This window comes from Peromyscus eremicus, chromosome 1 (assembly GCF_949786415.1).
Source record: "Peromyscus eremicus chromosome 1, PerEre_H2_v1, whole genome shotgun sequence".
In the NCBI taxonomy this organism is placed as follows: Eukaryota; Metazoa; Chordata; class Mammalia; order Rodentia; family Cricetidae; genus Peromyscus; species Peromyscus eremicus.
Window position 1 is genome coordinate 52,923,155 of NC_081416.1, and position 18,724 is coordinate 52,941,878.

The 18,724-nt window shown below is 41.5% G+C and overlaps 1 protein-coding gene across 4 annotated transcripts in view; it reads left to right on the forward strand.

The window, feature by feature from the left end:
• Nucleotides 1-18,724, forward strand: part of Rtn3 (reticulon 3) — a 51,320-nt gene that overhangs the window by 16,712 nt on the left and 15,884 nt on the right. The window contains exon 2 of one of the 4 annotated variants that reach the window (XM_059261677.1): nucleotides 5,413-7,644. The exons of 2 other annotated variants lie outside the window; for them this stretch is intronic. In XM_059261677.1, coding sequence (XP_059117660.1) covers nucleotides 5,413-7,644 — 2,232 coding nt within the window. The remainder of the gene's footprint in view (nucleotides 1-5,412; nucleotides 7,645-18,724) is intronic. One more of the 4 variants, XM_059261671.1, reaches the window with a different exon arrangement.

An 18,724-nucleotide genomic window follows, 5' to 3' on the forward strand; every position in this document is an offset into this window, starting at 1 on the left:
GTTGAAATGCTGTTTGACTTAGACCAAATGATGTAGAAGTTTTTCACTACCCAAAACTTAGAACTGGACAGAAAGCTCTTTAAAGTCAACTGTGGTGGTACAAGCCTATCACCTCAGCATTGCATCTTGCCCCTCTAATAAAAGGCATAAGATAGTATGGAGTCTGTGTCAGGAAAGTTTTTATGTGAGATTGAACAGTTTGCCTACCTTTATACAGTAGTATAAGGACTTTGTGTCTGTGTTTGGTTAGGTGGTTTGCAGAGGAGAAGACACCTCGATGTTTCTCAGGACCTGCTCACCTTGGATTTTTGAGGCTTCCTATATTTCAGTTGGCCTGGAACTTGCTGATTATGCTAAGCTGACTGGCCAGTGAGTCCTAGAGGTCTGTCTGTCTGCATCCTCGGTGCTGTGATAACAGATGTTCACCCCTGTGCCCGGCTTTTTTTAAACTGGGTTTTTTTGGGGAACAAACTCGAGTCCTCATGTTTGATTGACACTACAGACTAAGCTGATACCCCAGCATATATATCTGTGTGTACATCTGTGTATCTGTGTGCAGATGTTCATAGAGGCCAGAAGAAGACATAACCAGCCCCAGAGACCTGCCTGTCTCTGTTCGACATTGCTGGGGTCACAGGCATGCAGGTGGATGCTAGGGATTTGAACTCAGGTTCTCATGCTGATAAGTGCTCTTACCACTGAGCTGTCTCCCCAGCATTTTGTTTGTTTGTTTTGTTTTTGTTTTTGTTTTTGTTTTTTGAGACAGGATTTCTCTGTGTAACAGTCCTGGCTATCCTGGAACTCTCTTTGTAGACCAGGCTGGCCTCAAACTAACAGAGATCTACCTGCCTCTGCCTCCTGAGTATTGAGATTAAAGGTGTGTGCCACCACCACCCAGCTCCCCAGCATCTTTTAATTTTTTTGCCTGGGAATGGTAGGAAACTTATAGTGGTTAAATGTCAACATAATAAATCTATGTGATATTTACCCTTATTTGTTTAATAAAGTAACACCGTACTTTTGAGTGTTTTGAATTCTTAAAATGAATGTGGATAGTGAGTCCCAATGTTGGAGAAACTAATTTAGAAACTACTTGCAATGATTTCTTTTAATATATTTTATTTGAGACAATCTCACTATGTCATCCTAGCTTGCCTGGTATTCACTATGTAGACCAGGCTGGCCTTGAACTCACAGAGATCCGACTGCCTTTACTTCTCTAGTGCTGGGATTAAAGGAATGTCCTCTTATTTTAATGTGTGTGAGTATTTTGCTTGTATGTATGCCTGATGTCCATAGAGGCCAGAAAAGGGCATTGGATCAATCCCCTGAAATTGGAGTTTTAAATGGCCACCATGTGAGTGCTAGGAACTGAACCCAGGTCCTCTGCCAAAAAATTGCTCTTAGCCACAGAGCCATCTTTCCAGCCTTCCCTCTTTTTGTTGTTGTTTGTCTTAGAGACAAGGTGTCATAACACAAGCTGGCTTCAAACTCCTAATCTTACTGGTCCCAACTTTGGGATCCCAGATGTGTGTGCACCATACCCTACTCGTGAGATTTCTTCATGGAGATCTGAGTATATGTGAAACATTGCAAGGTATATATTTGTCTGTATTTATTTTGGTTTTTGAGACAAGATAACTGTGTAGCCTTGGCTAGCCTGGAACTCAGAGCAATCTGCCTGCCTCTGCTTCCTGGGTGCTGGGGTCAAAGTCATGAGGCACTATGGGCTGGATGTTTGAAAAAAGGAAAGCTAGTAGACATTTTCTGAAACATAAAATAATCCAAAAGTGTTTGACCAGCAAGTCATGTAGCATGTAGTAATTTAATAGGTAACAACTTTAAAGTTCTCTGGAATTTTCTGCTATGTGGTAAGATACTGATTTGAACAACACTGATGACTATTAAGTGCACGCTGACTACTAATTGGAGAGTTCTTGTTTAGAGCTGTAGTAAAAGATTTGTTATATTCTGCTTAATGTTTCCACACTATGAACCTTTTACTTCCGGCCCAATTTTTTTTCATTGTGTTAGTACTTATCAGCTCTACCCAAGTTTGTTAGGATTACAGTTAGCTGGAATTTCTTTTCATCTGCCAAAATTCTAATGGAGATCATTAAAATTAAAACACAGATGAAGATGTTACCTTCTTTGACTACACATGGGAAAGTCTGACAGTAATGAGAGCTAGCATCTGTATCTTGTGCTCGCCAAAGAATGAACAAAGCATTGTTCTGTTTACCCTCCAAACTTGCCCTCACTAAACACTGTTCACCCAGATAGTAATGAGTTATGAAATCATTATTAGGGAGCTGTGTGTGTGTCTGTCTGTGTCTGTGTGTGTCTGTCTGTCTTGATATGTAGTCTGTACTGGCCTTGAACTCTCAATCCTACTTCACTCTTACCAGTGCTGGAAACCCTGGAAAGCACACAGCTCTAAGATTATTTGTGTGTACAATAGTTCTGAGCAGGGGCTGTAACCCAATTGATTACTTGCCTAGCATATGTGAAGCCCTGTATTTAATTCCTAGCACCCCATAAACCAGAAATGTTATATTTCTGTAGTACTAGCATTTGGGGAGGTACAGACCAGAGGATCAGGAGTTGAGGGCCATCCTGAGTTACAAAAACAAAATCAGTTTGAAGCCAGCCTGGAACCACAGAAGACTGTCTCCAAAAAAAGGTATAGATTTAATAAAATATTTGCAGTCTGTCAGGTGGTTATGATGTTCATAAGAAAACCCACTAGCATTCTGACAGCAAGAATTCTAGCCTAACGTCATAGTGTTGCCTTAGATTATTCTATACCCAGTTCAGAACCATTGGGAGTGTTCAGAATTCAGGGGAAATATGAGAAGCAGGGGATAGGAAACTGGCATTATCATGTCCTTCCAAAAGCACAGTGTATACTTTTCTAGTAATATACACATTCTGTGATCATCATTTCTTTCTTTCATGCTTTCTTTTTCTTTTCATGGAATATAACCAATACCATTGTTTTATTTGTTTATTGATTATGTGTATTTCTGTTTCTTCTACTCTGTTAGCACCATACAGGACAGGGTTTTTCTGTTTCATTTACTGCATTAAACCTAGTTTCTGAAACAGTTTCTGGCATGTGATAGACATAGTACATATTTGCTGAATGATAATTCACTTTACTGACACTCTCATCTGTGATAGGTGTTCTGAATCATCTGAAACTCCATGTTTATAAAACAAGTAGGCTGCGCTCTCTTTCTGGGGTGTGGTCAGTTTTGTTTGCCTCAGAGTTCTGTTCCTGTTAGGAAAGCTTCAGAATTTTAACCCACTTTGCTGGGGTTCGTTTATCTTACACACTTTTCATGCTGAGTATCTCAGGTATGTAGTAATGGATGTAAGCCATGTTTGCTACATTTAAAGCCTCATTTTTTTCTGTTAGTTTTATAACCAGACTCTCCCTCCCCCCTCCCCGCCTTTTTTTTTTCTTTTTTCATTTATGAAGAGTTTCCTACTACCTAGGTTACAGCTTTGCTGTTCTAAAGCTCAGATCTTGTGACATAAAATTTTAGTGATGTGCCAGAATAAGGCAACTTTTTTTTTTTTTTTTTTTTTAAAGGCAGGGTCTCTCTACATAGCTCTGGCTGTCCTGGAACTCACTATGTAGACCAGGCTGGCCTCTGACTCACAGAGAACCTCCTGCCTCTGGTGCCCCCAACCCCACTCCCACCCAATACTAGGGCTAAAGGCATGCACCACCGCTCTGAGATAGTAAGACAACTTGTTATATGACATTTGGAAATATCCTATAATAGTGAGATTTTGTTTATTGCACTAAAATTCTTAATTCTTACTTTAGTTTTTAATAAATTTGCATGATGTCATAAATTTCCTTTTATTTGACATAATTAGAACTAGGCTACACATAGAGACAATCTCAAAGGAATTTTTCTTTCAGATCTCCCCAATTACTCATTCATGCTCAAGGCATTGCTATCCTGAGCCTAGTTAGGTCTCCCCTGACCAAGTTGTGCCTTTGATTCATTTATTTAGGAATATTTTAAGGTCTGCTTTGTTCCAGCTCCAGAGATGTATCAGTGTGTGAGAGAGACAGTGCCTTCTCTCATGTGTGGGAAAGACAGTGCCTTTGTTTGGTATGGTTATTTTCATCTTTCCTTAGATTAGAAAGAATATTATAATAAACGAGTGAATGGTTGCTGTGGAATTAATAATCAGTAAGTCTTAATACATCACTCTTGTTTTTAAAAGAATTCTGTTTACTGTCTTAACCAAAGAAACTCATACCAATCAGTCTTTTTCAAATAAGAAAGATTTATTTTGGCTCATGGGTTCAGATTATTCACTAGGTCAGGAAGCAAGAACAGGGTGCTGGTACAACCTTTTGATGGGCCATCTCTTTTCTTGTCTGAGCCCTTACACTAGGCATGGGATGGTGCCACCCACATCCAGGGCAGACCTTCACTCCTTAGTTAACCTCTGAAACATCCTCACAGAGTCTCTGAGGTGATTCTAAATTCTGCCAAAGTGACAGTGAAGATGAACCCTCACGAGTCCACCCTTGTCAATTTGACAACCAAATGTATCACTGTAACACTGCACATCTGCCCCAGTGCGTAAATCCCCATAGCCTTAACAGTTTCAACATGGTTCAAAGTCAGTCCAGAGTCTGTCTCCTCAGAAGCTCAAGGCAATCTTACTGTGATACCCTGTTTGATTTTGGTTAAAATGGCCAGTCAGACAGGAGATTTGGAAGCAGGCAGGCCTTTTCAACACTCTTAAGAACATCAGGCAGTTTGGATCCCTTTCTTAAAAGATGGAATGGAATGATTTTAGTCTGATTTTCAGGCTCAGGAAAGATCTGCTGCCTCTCTAGATCAAGAACTTAAGCCGAGCCACTTCCTGTTCCTTCTCAGATTGTGAGGACTGTAATAGGGGATCTGTAGAGCCAATGTGTTCTGAGTTGTTCAGCTTAAAAGGAAGGTATAGCAGCATGTAATAACAGCAGGGCTGTTTTGTGTAGATTATGTTGCTCCTATTAAATAACCTTTCTCACAAAAAAAAAAAAAAAGAAAGAAAAGAAAAGAAAAACTCCCCAAACCTTCCAGTACCATCACCTCCTTATTATGCAGGGGGAAAAAGTAGACAATTAAAAAATATTTGTCCTGAGAATGTTTTGTCGTTCACAATTTGTAGCATGATACTGGCTTTTGTTTTACTGTTGACGGTTTAATGCATGTTTTGTAGGATAACCATTGATGTTTATTTTGTTATGTATTTGTGTGTGTATGCATATGTTTATATACATACATTTTGTGTGTGTGATTAAAAATAAAAAGCATGCTGCTTGGCCTGACTAGCTAATGTGTACTTGCATCTGGTAAACAATCTTTTTCTTTCAAATTCTGACCATAGCCGGATTGAGCTCTCATTGCTCTAATGAGCCACTTTCAGAAATTATGGCTTCCTTCTTTCTTTCATTTTCTGAAATACATAACCCTGACCTTACAATACTGCTTGGAGAAAAAAGGGAAACATTAGGCAGCCAACTTATTCTAACCAAAGAAGGAAAAGACCCTTTGGTTCCTCTAGGTATGAAAAAGCTGGATGCTTCTCAAGGGACCAGTAAGGACAGAGTAGACACTCCGGTTTCTCTTACAGCTGGCGGGTCTGGCAACCACCCTTCCATTCCAGACAGTTTCCCAGGGCAGCCTGCTTTTCTCTCAAAGGAAACTGGTCCAGCAGAAGAGTGGACAGTTGAGGACCAAGAACCCAAGAACCAGAACAAGGTTCCAAGTGGAGAGGACAGGAGTGCACTGGCTCTTGGGCAGTCTAAGGCCGAACACATTTGTACACACTCCTTGTCCTCGGCTGAACTTTCTGGAACCAGTGTAGAAAAAGATTCTCCTGAGTCACCATTTGAAGTCATTATTGACAAAGCAACTTTTGACAGAGAATTTAAAGATGTGTATAAGGAGAGCACAAATGATTTGGGTGGATGGGCAGCTCCCAGTGATAGAGAATCCCCTGCAGACTTGTTGGAAATGAATGACAAAGTGTTTCCCCTGAGAAATAAAGAGGCAGGGCGTTTCCCAGCCTCTGCTCTGCTCAGTAGACAGTTCTCACACACTACAGCAGCACTGGAAGAGGTGTCTAGATGTGTGAATGATATGCACAACTTCACTAATGAAATACTGACTTGGGACTTAGTTCCCCAAGCAAAACATCAGTCTGATAAATCTTCTTGCACCACAAAAAGTACAGGACTAGACAGAAGTGAACATCGCTCAGAGATTCCAGTTATAAATCTTAAAACAAACGCTCATCAGAAAATGCCTGTATGTTCTCTTAATGGGAACACTCCCATCACCAAATCCACAGATGACTGGGCAGAAGCGTCTTCCTCTCCAGAAAACATTGCTGGAAAACCTGTCAAAGACTACCTCAGTTCCACAAAAGAAGCCAGTGGCAGAGGTGAGCCAGGCAGTTCCCAGCCGCATCCAGAGCTGCCTGGCTCTGTGCCTGAGAAATGGGTCTCAGGCTCTGAAGCAGCCACAGTGGAGGCAGGTTTACCTGATCTGAGGGGTGCCTGGCCTAACTCTGTATTGGGGGAAGTCACAGAGGTTGATAGTTCTGGGGAGTCCGATGACACGGTCATAGAGGACATCACAGCAGATCCCTCATTTGAGACCAACCACGTTCTGCCCCCAAAACCTGACTCCCTTCCAGGTGCTGCTGCAAAAACAAGTGCAAGGGACATCGAAGAGACTCCGAGTTGTGGGACTGGGAGGGGAGAAGCATATGAAAACCCGGGAGAGCCGGGCAGTGCCTCTGAGCTGCATCGGGCCCAGCCAAAAACTGCTCCTCTCGGAAGGAGTGTGGAAGGTGAAGAGGTGTGTTCACAAGTACCTAATACTCTGAATAAAGTCACACCTGAAACAACGCCTGCTGTGACTGACAACCCCACAGCTCCTTCAGCAGCACCTCCAAGTGTTCCTAGTGATACAGGATTCCCACTAACTGTGAAAGCTTCTGTCAACTTGGAGTCTTTGCGTGGAAAATATGTTGAAGATACAGATGGTTCCTCCCCAGAGGACTTGCTGGCTGCCTTCACAGGAGCCAGGGAGAAAGGAATAGTGGATAAAGATCACAGCGGCTTAGAAGCAGTGTTAGAGAAGACAGCAGACTTTAAAAACACTTTGCCTGTGGAACTCTCTCATGAAAGTGAGCTAGATGGTTCTGAAACCCAAGACGTTAAAAGCAAATACAGTGAGCACAGCAAAGAAACAAATGGAGGTGAGCTGGGTGTGCGCTCTCCTCGAGGTGCCCCCATGGTGTCTCCTGACTTAGAACAAGAGCAGCTCACCATCAGAGCCATTAAAGAGTTAGGGGAAAGGCAGACTGAGCAGGTGCAGACTGAAGGAGCAGCTCCTGGAAGAAAACTCAAGCAAGCCTTTGCTCCACAATCTTGGCCACAGAGGTCATCTGACATCCTAGAACACATAGATGTCAAGACTGGATCTGATCTTGGGATTTCCAAAAAGCTCACTATCATCAAAGACACTAGAGTAGATCCTATTTCCAGCCTTAGCAAGACTGAAACGGTTAACAAGCATGTCCTAGCGAGACTTCTGACTGACTTCTCAGGTAACCATTTACATCAGAAATTCTGCATGTGGTTGATTCTTCTGTGATTATCATTCTGCTTTATGCCCTATACATAAAAGGAGATTTCCCTGCACACACATACTTAGTGGTCACTTAACTTGGTTTCTCTATACCTGTATTTCCCAAAGCCACAGACTACTTGGTCATACTAACCTCCTAAGTTTTTAATGTTTCTGTTCTGTTTCAAGGTCCTTTCTTTATAGGTGGCCTGAGTATGGCTACTGCCTTAAAAAAAATTTTTTTTTATGTGTATGAGTGTTTTACCTTAGTGTATATGTCTATGCATCATGTGTGTGCAGTGCCAGCAGAGGCCAGAAGAGGCCAGTGGATCCCCTGAAATTATAGTTACAGAAGGTTGGGAGCTGTCATGTGGGTGCTGAGAGTTAAAACCAAGGTCCTCTGTAAGAGCATCCAGTGCTCTTAAACTTTGAGCCATCTCTCCAGCCCCACCTTTAAAAATATTACCACGTTCTTATTTATTTACTAATTTTTGATTTTGTGGTTTTGTTTGGAGACAGGGTTACCCAGGCTGGCCTAGAACTGACTATGTAGCCCAGGCTATTGAACTGCTGTAGTCCTGCTTCAGCCTCTCGAGTGCTGGGATTGCAGACCAGTCTGTGTCTTTTTATTTTCAAAATTTAGTTTTTTAAAATCTCCATGATAGTTAACATTGATGGACACTTGGATTTTTTTTTTAAATAAGGGACTTGTAAATTTTAGTTAACAAAGATAAAAGAATTCCTGCAGGGACACTCAATAAATGTAACTTTTAATTAATTTACTGTGTTCCACAGAGGATTTATGCTCTAAAAGTAGGTGACCATTATTATAGTGCTCTTTTGGAGTAATACTTAAGAGAAACTCATTCACTCATACTTCAGACCTACTGAATAGTCTTCAGACAAGAGAACATTTGACAATACAAGAAGCTCTTCTTGTGAGCTGTTTATTTTAAATGATCCCTTTCCTAGCAGTTAGCTTCCAGTAAAGTGGTTTTGAATGCTGTTTGTCTCACAAAGTGTATTAGGTTACTTTTTATTGCTATGAAGAAACACCACGACCAAAGCAACTTATAAAAGAAAGCATTTAAGAAGGGCTGGCTTACAGTTTCAGAATATGAATTCATGACTATCATGGTGAAGAACACAGAGGCAAGTAGGCAGGCATGGCTCTGGAGCAATAGCTGAGAGCCTACATTTGATACACAGTCAGGAAACAGAGAACAAACTGGGGTGGCATGGGCTTTTGAAACTTCAGTGGCACACCTCCACCAACAAGGCCATACCTATTAGTGCTTACCAAAACAGTTCCACCAACTAGGGACCAAGCATTCAAATATATGAGCCTATGAGGGCCATTCTCATTCAAACTACCACAGAAAGTTTAAGGGGGGAAAGGGATATTTAAAGCTCTGCACATAGCCCACCTTGTGGCTCATACTTGTAATCCTAGCACTCGGAATGCTGAAGCAGGAATATTGCCTTGAATTCAAGGTTAGCCTGGGCTACACATTAAGACCCTATTTCCAAAAACAAAGCCAAGATAACAAAACAAGACTGTCCATAAAAATGGCTCCGGACCTCACATCTGATACCCAAGCTTTTTACCCTTACTGCATAGACAGTGTTAGGTGCTGTATAGACTTCCATAGTTTTTAAACTTTTTTGATTCTTGATCCTTGTTTGCAAATGAAGTCATACTTAAAAGTTGTAGTATTTACAACAAAAGTTAAGATTTTGGTCAGGCATGATGGTACACACCTACAATTCTCACACCTGGGAGGTTAAGCAGGCGTGCAGTCATCCTTGGTTACATAGTAAGTTTGAGGTCAGCCTAGGATATATGAAACTGTCTTGGACGGGGGCGGGGGGCGGGGTCAGGGAGGGAGTTGCATTTAAAATAAACATTTATGCCTAATTTTTCTATAAATGTATTTCTTTATTAAAGACCATGGGCAGCCAGGCGGTGGTGGTGCACGCCTTTAATCCCAGAACTCAGGAGGCAGAGGCAGGCGGATCTCTGTGAGTTTGAGGCCAGCCTGGTCTCCAAAGCAAGTTCCAGGAAAGGCGCAAAGCTACACAGAGAAACCCTGTCTCGACCCCCCCCCCCCCAAAAAAAAAAAAAGACCATGGGCAACCAGGCAGTGGTGACACACGCCTTTAGTCCCAGCATTCCAGAATCAGAAGCAGGCACATCTCTGTGAGTTCCAGGACAGCCAAGGCTACACAAAGAAACCCTGTCTCGAAAACAAAACAACAACAACAAAAAAGGCAGACTACTGTCCTTTAATCTTAAATTGTAATCTTTAAAATCAAGAACTATTGAACATTCTAACAGTATTTTAAAGATTAAATGTGAAAATATGATAATGCATTGTTGAGTATATAGTTAATAGTCAGATGTGGTATGGGACCTGCCTGGCATGTAGTTGATATTGGATAATTATTTGTTGAAAAACCCTAAAATTTGATGTACACCTTCAATACTAGCCCTCCAGAGGCAGAGGCAGGCAGATCTCTGTAAGTTCTAATCCAGCCTGGTCTATATGGTGAATTCCAGGACAGCCAGAGCTATAGAGACTCTGTCTCAAAAAGAAAGAAAGAAAAACAACCAAATAAACCCTAATTTTGTGTGTGTGTGCATGTATTATTTTATGTGTGTGGGTATTTGTCTGCATATATGTCTGTGCACCACATGCATGCTTCGTGCTCAAGGAGAGCAGAAGAGGACCCCGACCCCCTGGCACTGGAGTAGCAAGATGGTTGTGAGTCACCATGTGGGTACTGGGAATCAAACCCAGGTCCTCTGGAAGAGCAGCCAAGTGTTCTTAACCACTGAGCCATCTCTCTAGCTCCCTAAAATTTATATTTTTAAAGATTTATTTTAGTTTTTTTTGTATCTCTTCATAGTCTCTCTCTCTCTCTCTCTCTCTCTCTCTCTCTGTGTGTGTGTGTGTGAGAGAGAGAGAGGGAGACTTGGACACACGTGCATCATGACCTCTTGAAGCAACCAGTTTTTCTTACTCCACCATGCCAGGAATAAAACTCAAGTTGTCAGACTTGGCAGCAAGCATCTTTACCCACTAAACCATCTCACTACCCTATTTATGTATTTTAATTGGTTGGGTGTTTGGTGTGAAACCAGGGCCCGGATGGGTTTCTTTCGCTGGCCTCTTTTCTCTACATTGGGGAGCAGAGATTGAATTCAAGGCCCTATCTGCCAGACAAGCACAATTCCACTGAGCTACATCCCCTCCCCATCCCCAAAAATCTGAAGAATTAAAGAAAGCAATTGGAGAGGGTTTTTTTTGAGTAATGAGGCATACAAAACTTAGGCCTTAACACCTCCTGTCTAATTTTGGCAATTTTAGACTTCAGTGTAACCTTAGTCAACAAGCCTAACTGGTTCAGCATCTTCCTTTAGTAATGAGGTAAAGCTAATTATTTTGCTATGTTTTATAGTGTTGTTATAAGTAAAGAACTTTGTAAATAGTAATTATTGGTAATTCCCAGCTGAGCTATTTCATCTAGACTGAGAGATGAAAAGAGATGTGGAAGTTAAGGATATTTCTCACTCACCAAATTTTGTTATAGGCAAATATTTTTAGATTATAGTTAAGGCAGATTGACATATAGTTAGAAGCTTAAAGGTTATCTTTACAAATTTAAAATTAAAAACCTTGTCACTTATTTTATGACCATATTTTTAATGATATAAACCATTTCAGTAAAATGCATCAACTTCTTGTTTTCACAAGGTGTATATACATGATACCTGTACACATGTACACATAATTAGAAATAAAATCTTAGGATTTGTTTATAAGCTGGGTGGTGGTGGCGCAGGCCTTTAATCCCAGCACTCAGGAGACAGAGGCAGGTGGATCTCTGTGAGTTTGAGGCCAGCCTGGGCTACAGAGTGAGTTCCAGGAAAGGCTCCAAAGCTACACAGAGGAACCCTGTCTCCAAAAAAAAAGGAAAGAAAAGAAAAAATTTGTTTATTTATGTACTTTGTGTATATGAGTGCTCTACCTGCATGTACTCCTGTATACCATAGAAATAAAATCCCATTATATATAAGCCAACATGTGGTTCCTGGGAATTGAACTCAGGACCTCTGGAAGAACAGCCAGTGCTCTTAACCACTGAGCCATCTCTCCAGCCCTAGAAAGAAAATATTTAGATAAAATTTTAAAATAAAGTCATATTTGTTTTTTATTATAGCCAGGTAGACTTCTATTGGACCCAGTCTTCTTGCACATGACTATACTTTGAACAAAATTTTTAAATGAAGGCAATGTAGAATATACAGAAGCAAGCAGATTCTGAAAGAGTTAGCACTTATAAGAAAGAATGGAATATATTTGAACAATTAAATTCAATCCATTTTTACTGCTTGTAACCAGAAAAACAGGCTGAAGTTGGGACTTGACAGTTGGAGAAAACTGAGAGAAGATAACTTAAGTCATTCTCAATGACTAGAAATTAAAAGGGAAGAAGGATCTGGAAAAGGGATCTAGAAGATGAAAGCCTAAAATTCTTTCTATAAAGTAATGTCTGTATAAGCTTCTTTCGCATCTCTGACCTACGTGTGTGCGTGAGAGATCCAGGCAAACCAGCTAAGGATGAAAGAACTGAGCCGTGACTTTATCTTCTGCACCAGAGACAAGAGTTTGCAAATAGGGTTTAAAGAAATATTATGGCATGCTTAAAGCAACCCCCCCAAATTAATACTCTCCAGGGCTCAGTGGTTATAAGCCTATTGCAGAGGGCTATTTATTTGTGTTGGGGATGTTGAGGCAGGGTCTCTCTATGTAACCCTGGCTGTTCTAGAGCTCTCTATGACCTTGAACTCATTAGAAATCCATCTGACTGCTTCCTGAGTAGTGGGATTAGAATTATCCAGGTAAGTGATTTTTTAAATGCATACTCTAGAGGACTATAACAGAATAAATATAGCACCTGTAAAACATGTTAGTTGTGGTGTCTAGAATGGAACCTAAACTAACTTTAAAAACCAGAAAAATATAATCCTCTGGAGAAAAGGGATTTATATAAACTAAGTTTGTATATTAGAATTACATCAAGACCAACCTGGTCTATATAGTGAGGTTCAAGACAGCCAGTGAACCCTGGAGAAGGAAAGAGAGGTTATTATAGCCACCCAACAAAGTGAAGGAAAATGTATTGAATGAAAATAAAGGAAATTTCAGCCTTAAAAATAGAATCAAAAATAGCCTAGAGGAAACCCTAGAATATCTGAAGTTTGTAATTCATTAAGTGACCTTAATAGCAAAATGAAGATGATGGAGGAAGGGATCTGTGAATTTGATGATAAACAGGGAATTACACAACCTGAAGAACAAGGGAGGAAAAATACCACCAGAAATTCAAAGATCTGTGGAATGATCAAAATATTAAACAATAGGATTCCCACAGCAGACCAGAGAAGAGCTTTTTGAAGACAAAGTGATCACAGGTTTCCTAGTCTATGAAACACACACACACACACACACACACACACACACACACACACACACACACTGACTGGCCAAAGCAACTCAGCAGTCACCTACTAGGGTAAGTCCAAAGACAACCTTGGAATGGAACAGGTGTCAGGGGCCTCGAGACCACTCCCAGACTGACTGATAGGACTCAGTGGGTTCAGAAACTGATAACATTACTCTTGACAATTGATTGCTGCAAAAGGACACACAGAGGAAGATGCCATAGGTAAGCTTCCAGCTGTCAACACACTCATGCAGGAAGTACTGAACTCTTCCACAACTATCAAAGCACAGAGTTGCCATCCAAGAATGCTTGTTAAGTCCTTGGTATCCAGGATGACAAGCAGTGCCCATGTGACTGCTACATGACTACTCAGACTCCAGCATCTCCACCAAGCCAAAACAAGCATTTGCCATAAATCATCTTACTAGACTACACTTAATCTGATCACTGTGAAAGAGCATAGCCCTGAGGGAGACTTGTAAAATGTAAAAAAAAAAAAAAAGTTCATCAGGAGATATTTTATCCTTCTCTCTTGCTTCCACCTCCCAAGTGCTGGGATGTGCCACCATGCTCAGCTTTAACCCAGATTTCTGTATTAAGTAATGGAAGACTAAAAATAAAATCAAGGGGCTGGAGAAGTGGCTCAGCAGTTAAGAGCCCTGGTTGTTCCTGCAGAGGATGCCCTCTTATGGCCTCTGTGGTACTGCACATAATGTGGTACACATACACATAAATACTCTTATACATGAAATAAAAACAAGTCTTTAATAATAAAAGTGGTTTTTTAGATGTGAGGTTAAGGGGATTTGTTATGGACAATCTAGACTACAAAAATGCTAAAGGAAGTTTTCCAGAAAGAAAAATGACATCAGTCTCATCAAGCAGCAAAGGCAAAAGAATCGAGAATTCGAGGCCAAGACTGTCAGACTGGTAAGCCTGACAACTTGAGTTCAGTCTCCCAGAACCCACATGATAGGAAGAGAGAACCAACTCCCACAAGTTGTCCTCTGTCTTTTATGCATGACAGTGAGCTCAGTCCCAGCCTGTGCTACATCATGAAACCCTTTTGAGAAAAAAAAAAAAAATGGACTAGAGAGAGATGGTTCATCAACTAAGAGCTCTTGCTGCTCTTATAGAAGACCCAAGTTTAGTTCCCAGTACCCATGTCAGGCAAATCATGACAGCCTGTAAGTCGAACTCCAGAGGGATCCAACTCTGGCCTCCACAGGTAACCTGCACTCACTTGGAGCACACACATAGAGAGTACACTTATAAATAACTCTAAAAGGAAAAAAAAAGGAGCATAAAAGAAGGAAGGAATCCGTCCTACAGAATCTATAAAACAACCACTAGCACTGATAAATGAATTTAACAAAAATACAGGAGAGACACTGGTTAATGTTCAAAATGTAAGTAATAAAGCATATGTCTAGTGTGCACAAGGCCCTGGGTTTGATCCCCAGAACTACAATAAAATACTCGGGCTGGACAGATGAGTCAGCAGTCACCTATGACTCCAGCTCTAAGAGGTCCAATGCTCTGTAAAGACTGTGAAGAGGGATAGGGAGTTGCAAATCAGGAAGAGTAGTGCATGCATAAAGTTCCAGCACTTGAGAAGCTAAAGGAGGAAGACCTTGAGTTTGAGAGTAGCCTGGGCTACTGGACTCTGCCAACCCCCCATACAAAAACAATTCCATTTAAAATCATATTTAACTCAAAAGGGCTGGAGAGATGACTTGGTGGCTTAGAATACTTGTTGCAAAAGACCAAGGTTTGATACCCAGCACCCACATGTTTTTTAGTTAACCGATATTTTTAAGACATGCTAGAAAGCCTGGCAGTGGTGGCACATACTTTTAATCTTAGCACTCGGGAGCAGAAGCAGGCAGATTTCTGAGTTCAAGACCAGCCTGGGCTACGCACAGAGAAATCTTGTCTCAAGAAACAGAATAGGATCTAGGAAGATGGCTCAGCAGATGAAAGTACTGCCTGCTGTTCCACTTTGTATTTTTTATTTATTTTGGTAAGAGTTGGTGGCAGATGGCTGGAGAGGTAGCTTAGTGGTTAAGAGCATGCACTGTTTTTGCAGAAACCCAAGTTCAGTCCCAGCACCCACATTGGGTGACTCACAACCACCTGTAACTGTGGCTTCACCAGCCACTTGGATTCATGTGTACACACACACACACACACACACACACACACACACACACACACACAAACACATTTTAAAATTTTAGGTAATTTAAAAAAAAAAAAAGATTTAGGGCTAGGCATGGTGGCATACACCTTTAATCCCAGCACTTAGGAGTCAGAGACAGGTGGATCTCTGGGTTTGGGGCCAGCCTGGTCTACATAGTGATATCCTGTCTCAAAAACAAGCAGAAAACCTGTGTGTGTGTGTGTGTGTGTTTTGTACACATGAGTGCGAGTACCTGCAAAGGTCAGGAAAGGACACCAGAACCTCTGGGCTTGTGAGCCACTGCATGTCGGTGCTAGGAACTGACAATCAGTCCTCCGCAAAAGCAGTACTTGTAATAGCTACACCTTCTCTTTCACCCTAGCTCTCCACTCTCACTGGCTGTCACCTGGGGAGTGGGGAGTGGTGGACATGTTTAGCTTCTGGAGCTTCTCTTAGGTTCTAGTCTCTAGTCCTCTCATGTGGTAGCTTACTTCAGTGACTAGCCTATCCTAATCACAGGATCCTTTCGTATTTGAGGATGGGAGGGCATTCTCTACAGGACAAGTGACAGGTCTTAGATGGTGTCTTAGCATGTTGCCCACCAGTCCTAACATCACATGGTATGCAAAGTTAATTGAAAATCAATCAGTAAATATAAGAACTTTAAAAAAAAAAAATCTTACAAGGCCAGGGTGGTGGCATATACCTAAGGTTAGGTAAGAGGACTGAGTTCAGCCCGGGCTGAATAGCAAGGCTCTGTTTGAAAGGGAGAGAAGAAAAGAGTATCTCCATGGTTTGGGACTAGGCAAAGGGTTCTTAGGTCATTGGGTGCACTATAGTCAAAATAAGTTAGTTAGACTTTATCAAAATTAATTTTTAATTTTTGCGCAATGAAAGGCATTACTAGTAAGCACTGCTTTGAGAAAATACTTGCCATAGTATATCTATTAGACTATCAGAAACTGGACTGTACAGATTAATGGCATTTCCCAAAAGAACTTTACACAAATGACTGGTAAGACAGTATAAATGTGTCCAACACTCAATCTCACACAATTTAAACAGTTACCACCATCTGTGGGAGGCCAGCTCCCATCTTTTCTGGGGTTCCTATGAGGAGGGGAGAGGGATAAGAAATATTAGAAAGAGATCTAGATGACGAGAGGAAAGAGAGAAACACAAGATAGCTTCAGGAGGACTTGGGTCAATACCCATTGGCCTTTTCCATTTATTCAAAAGGGCTTTTTTAACAATGCCAAGGGGCGAGGCAAAAGACCTCCTCCTTGCTAGATCAAAGCACACTGCACAGCCAAGTATAGACCCTTCCAGACACCTGGTATCCATGCCTGTGGTCCAGTCATCCCCTTATGCAGCCCTTATGGGTAAAACAAGCTCAAATTCTCAGATTCTGAGTAATTTGGGCCTCCATAACCATCCATATATTTTATTTTTAGTTTATTTTTGGTTTTTCAAGACAGGGTTTCACTGTGTAGCTTTGCCACTATCCATACATTCTAATGGCTAAATTTAAAGACAGCCCCCAGTGATGGTGAGGTGGTAGAGCAATGAGTCTCATGGACTGTGGCTGAGAGTGTAAGGAAAGTTGGGCAGATTCTTAAAAAAAATACTCATTTGTCCTGTGAACTAGCAGCTCTACTGTAGAAGAATAAAAACTCCTTCACAAAGATTTTTCTTCACGGCAGTGTTAGTAATAATGTCGTGAAGCTGGAAATAGTAATTTATCAGTTAGGGGACAAATATCCCTTGACATAGTTTGTGTGGGGGTCATGGGACAACTTGTGGAGTCAGTCCTCTACTTCTGTCATGTGGGTCCCAGGGATGGAACCCAAGTCTGCCAGACTTGGCAGCAAGTGGTCTTAGCTGCTGAGCCGTCTCGATAGCCGGACATGGCTGTGTTTTGGTGCTTGCGTCAGTACAAACAAATCTCAGAAATTATGCTCAGTGAAAAAGGCAGCATAAAATAATGTGAACTATGTTAGATACAGCTGTGTGGGCCTGTAGAGTAAGAACTGGAGCAGAGAGAGGAGAGACGGTGGGGTTAGTCTGCTGAAATAACAGAAAAAGTTTGTTTGGCTCACAGTTGACTTTGTTGCTCTTGGGCCTGTGGCATCACCCATTGTAGGGCAAATGTGCTGAAGCAAAGCTGCCAACCTTATGACCAGGACACAAAAGAAGAAGCCTGTCCCACAGTCTCCTCAATACGCCATAACCTAAGACCTCCACTAGGCCTCACCTCCCTGCCTCCCTGTTAAAGCTGCCACTCTGGGGATCAGCCTTATAACCAGTGGGCTTTGTGGGGTGGTCAGGGTCCAAACTCCACAATGAGAAAGGTATATTAGGGAAAGTGTGGTCTTTTCGATACACTGATGGAATTGAAAAGATGTCCATATTGTACATATACTTGGTGACTATATTACAAACTTTTGACCCTAGCATGGTTAAAGGCAAGTACCTGTCATTGAGCATTCCACAGGCTTTCTTTCTGTTGCTTTGACTTTCTTGGAATGCACTCTGTAAACAAAGCTGGCCTCAGACTCAGAGATCTGCCTGCCTCTGCCACTACGCCTGGCTAGCATTCCTCTTTATTAATGACCAGTGTTCCCTTTTGTAGTCAAAGCCTGTCTTTAGCCAGGCAGGTAGCAAGGACTGTGATCCCAGCACTCAGGGAACTGACGAAGATCACTAGTTGGTGTCCCTACTCTATAAACTAGTCAACCAACCTAGCCACCCAGCCTGACTTTCCCCCACCTGAATTTTCTTAGATGTATTGAATGTTGGCAGGTTAAAACAAAAGACTGCAAAAAAAATAAAACGTGTAAATTCTGAACTGTTCTTTAAAAATGAAGTTAATCCCAGCACTCGGGAGGCAGAGAGAGCCTGGCTGATCTCTGTGAGTTTGAGGCCAGCCTGGTCTATAGAGCGAGTTCCAGGACAGGCTCCAAAGCTACAGAGAAACCCTAGCTCGAAAAACAAAAACAAAAACAAAAAAACAAACAAACAAAAAAAAGAATGCTTGGGTGGTAGCACATGCCTTTGGTCCCTGCATTCGAGAGGCAGAGGCAGGCAGATCTCTGAATTTGAGGGCAGCCTAGTTTACAGAGTAAGTTCTAGGACTACACAGAATATTCTGCTTGGGAGAGTAGATTAAATTCTGTTGACCCTTGGGGATAATAGGTTAAAATCAAACTGAGCTTAAAATCAAACTGTTTGCCTAAATTTGGTAACACAGCAAATAAGTGGATCGGGAAATCAGCAAGGAGGGGCGGCTTCCGTCTCGTGAGACTGCCATGAGCCACGGCAGCTCCCTCTTTTGGTGTATTATGGTTACTGCAGCTAGCATCCTTTA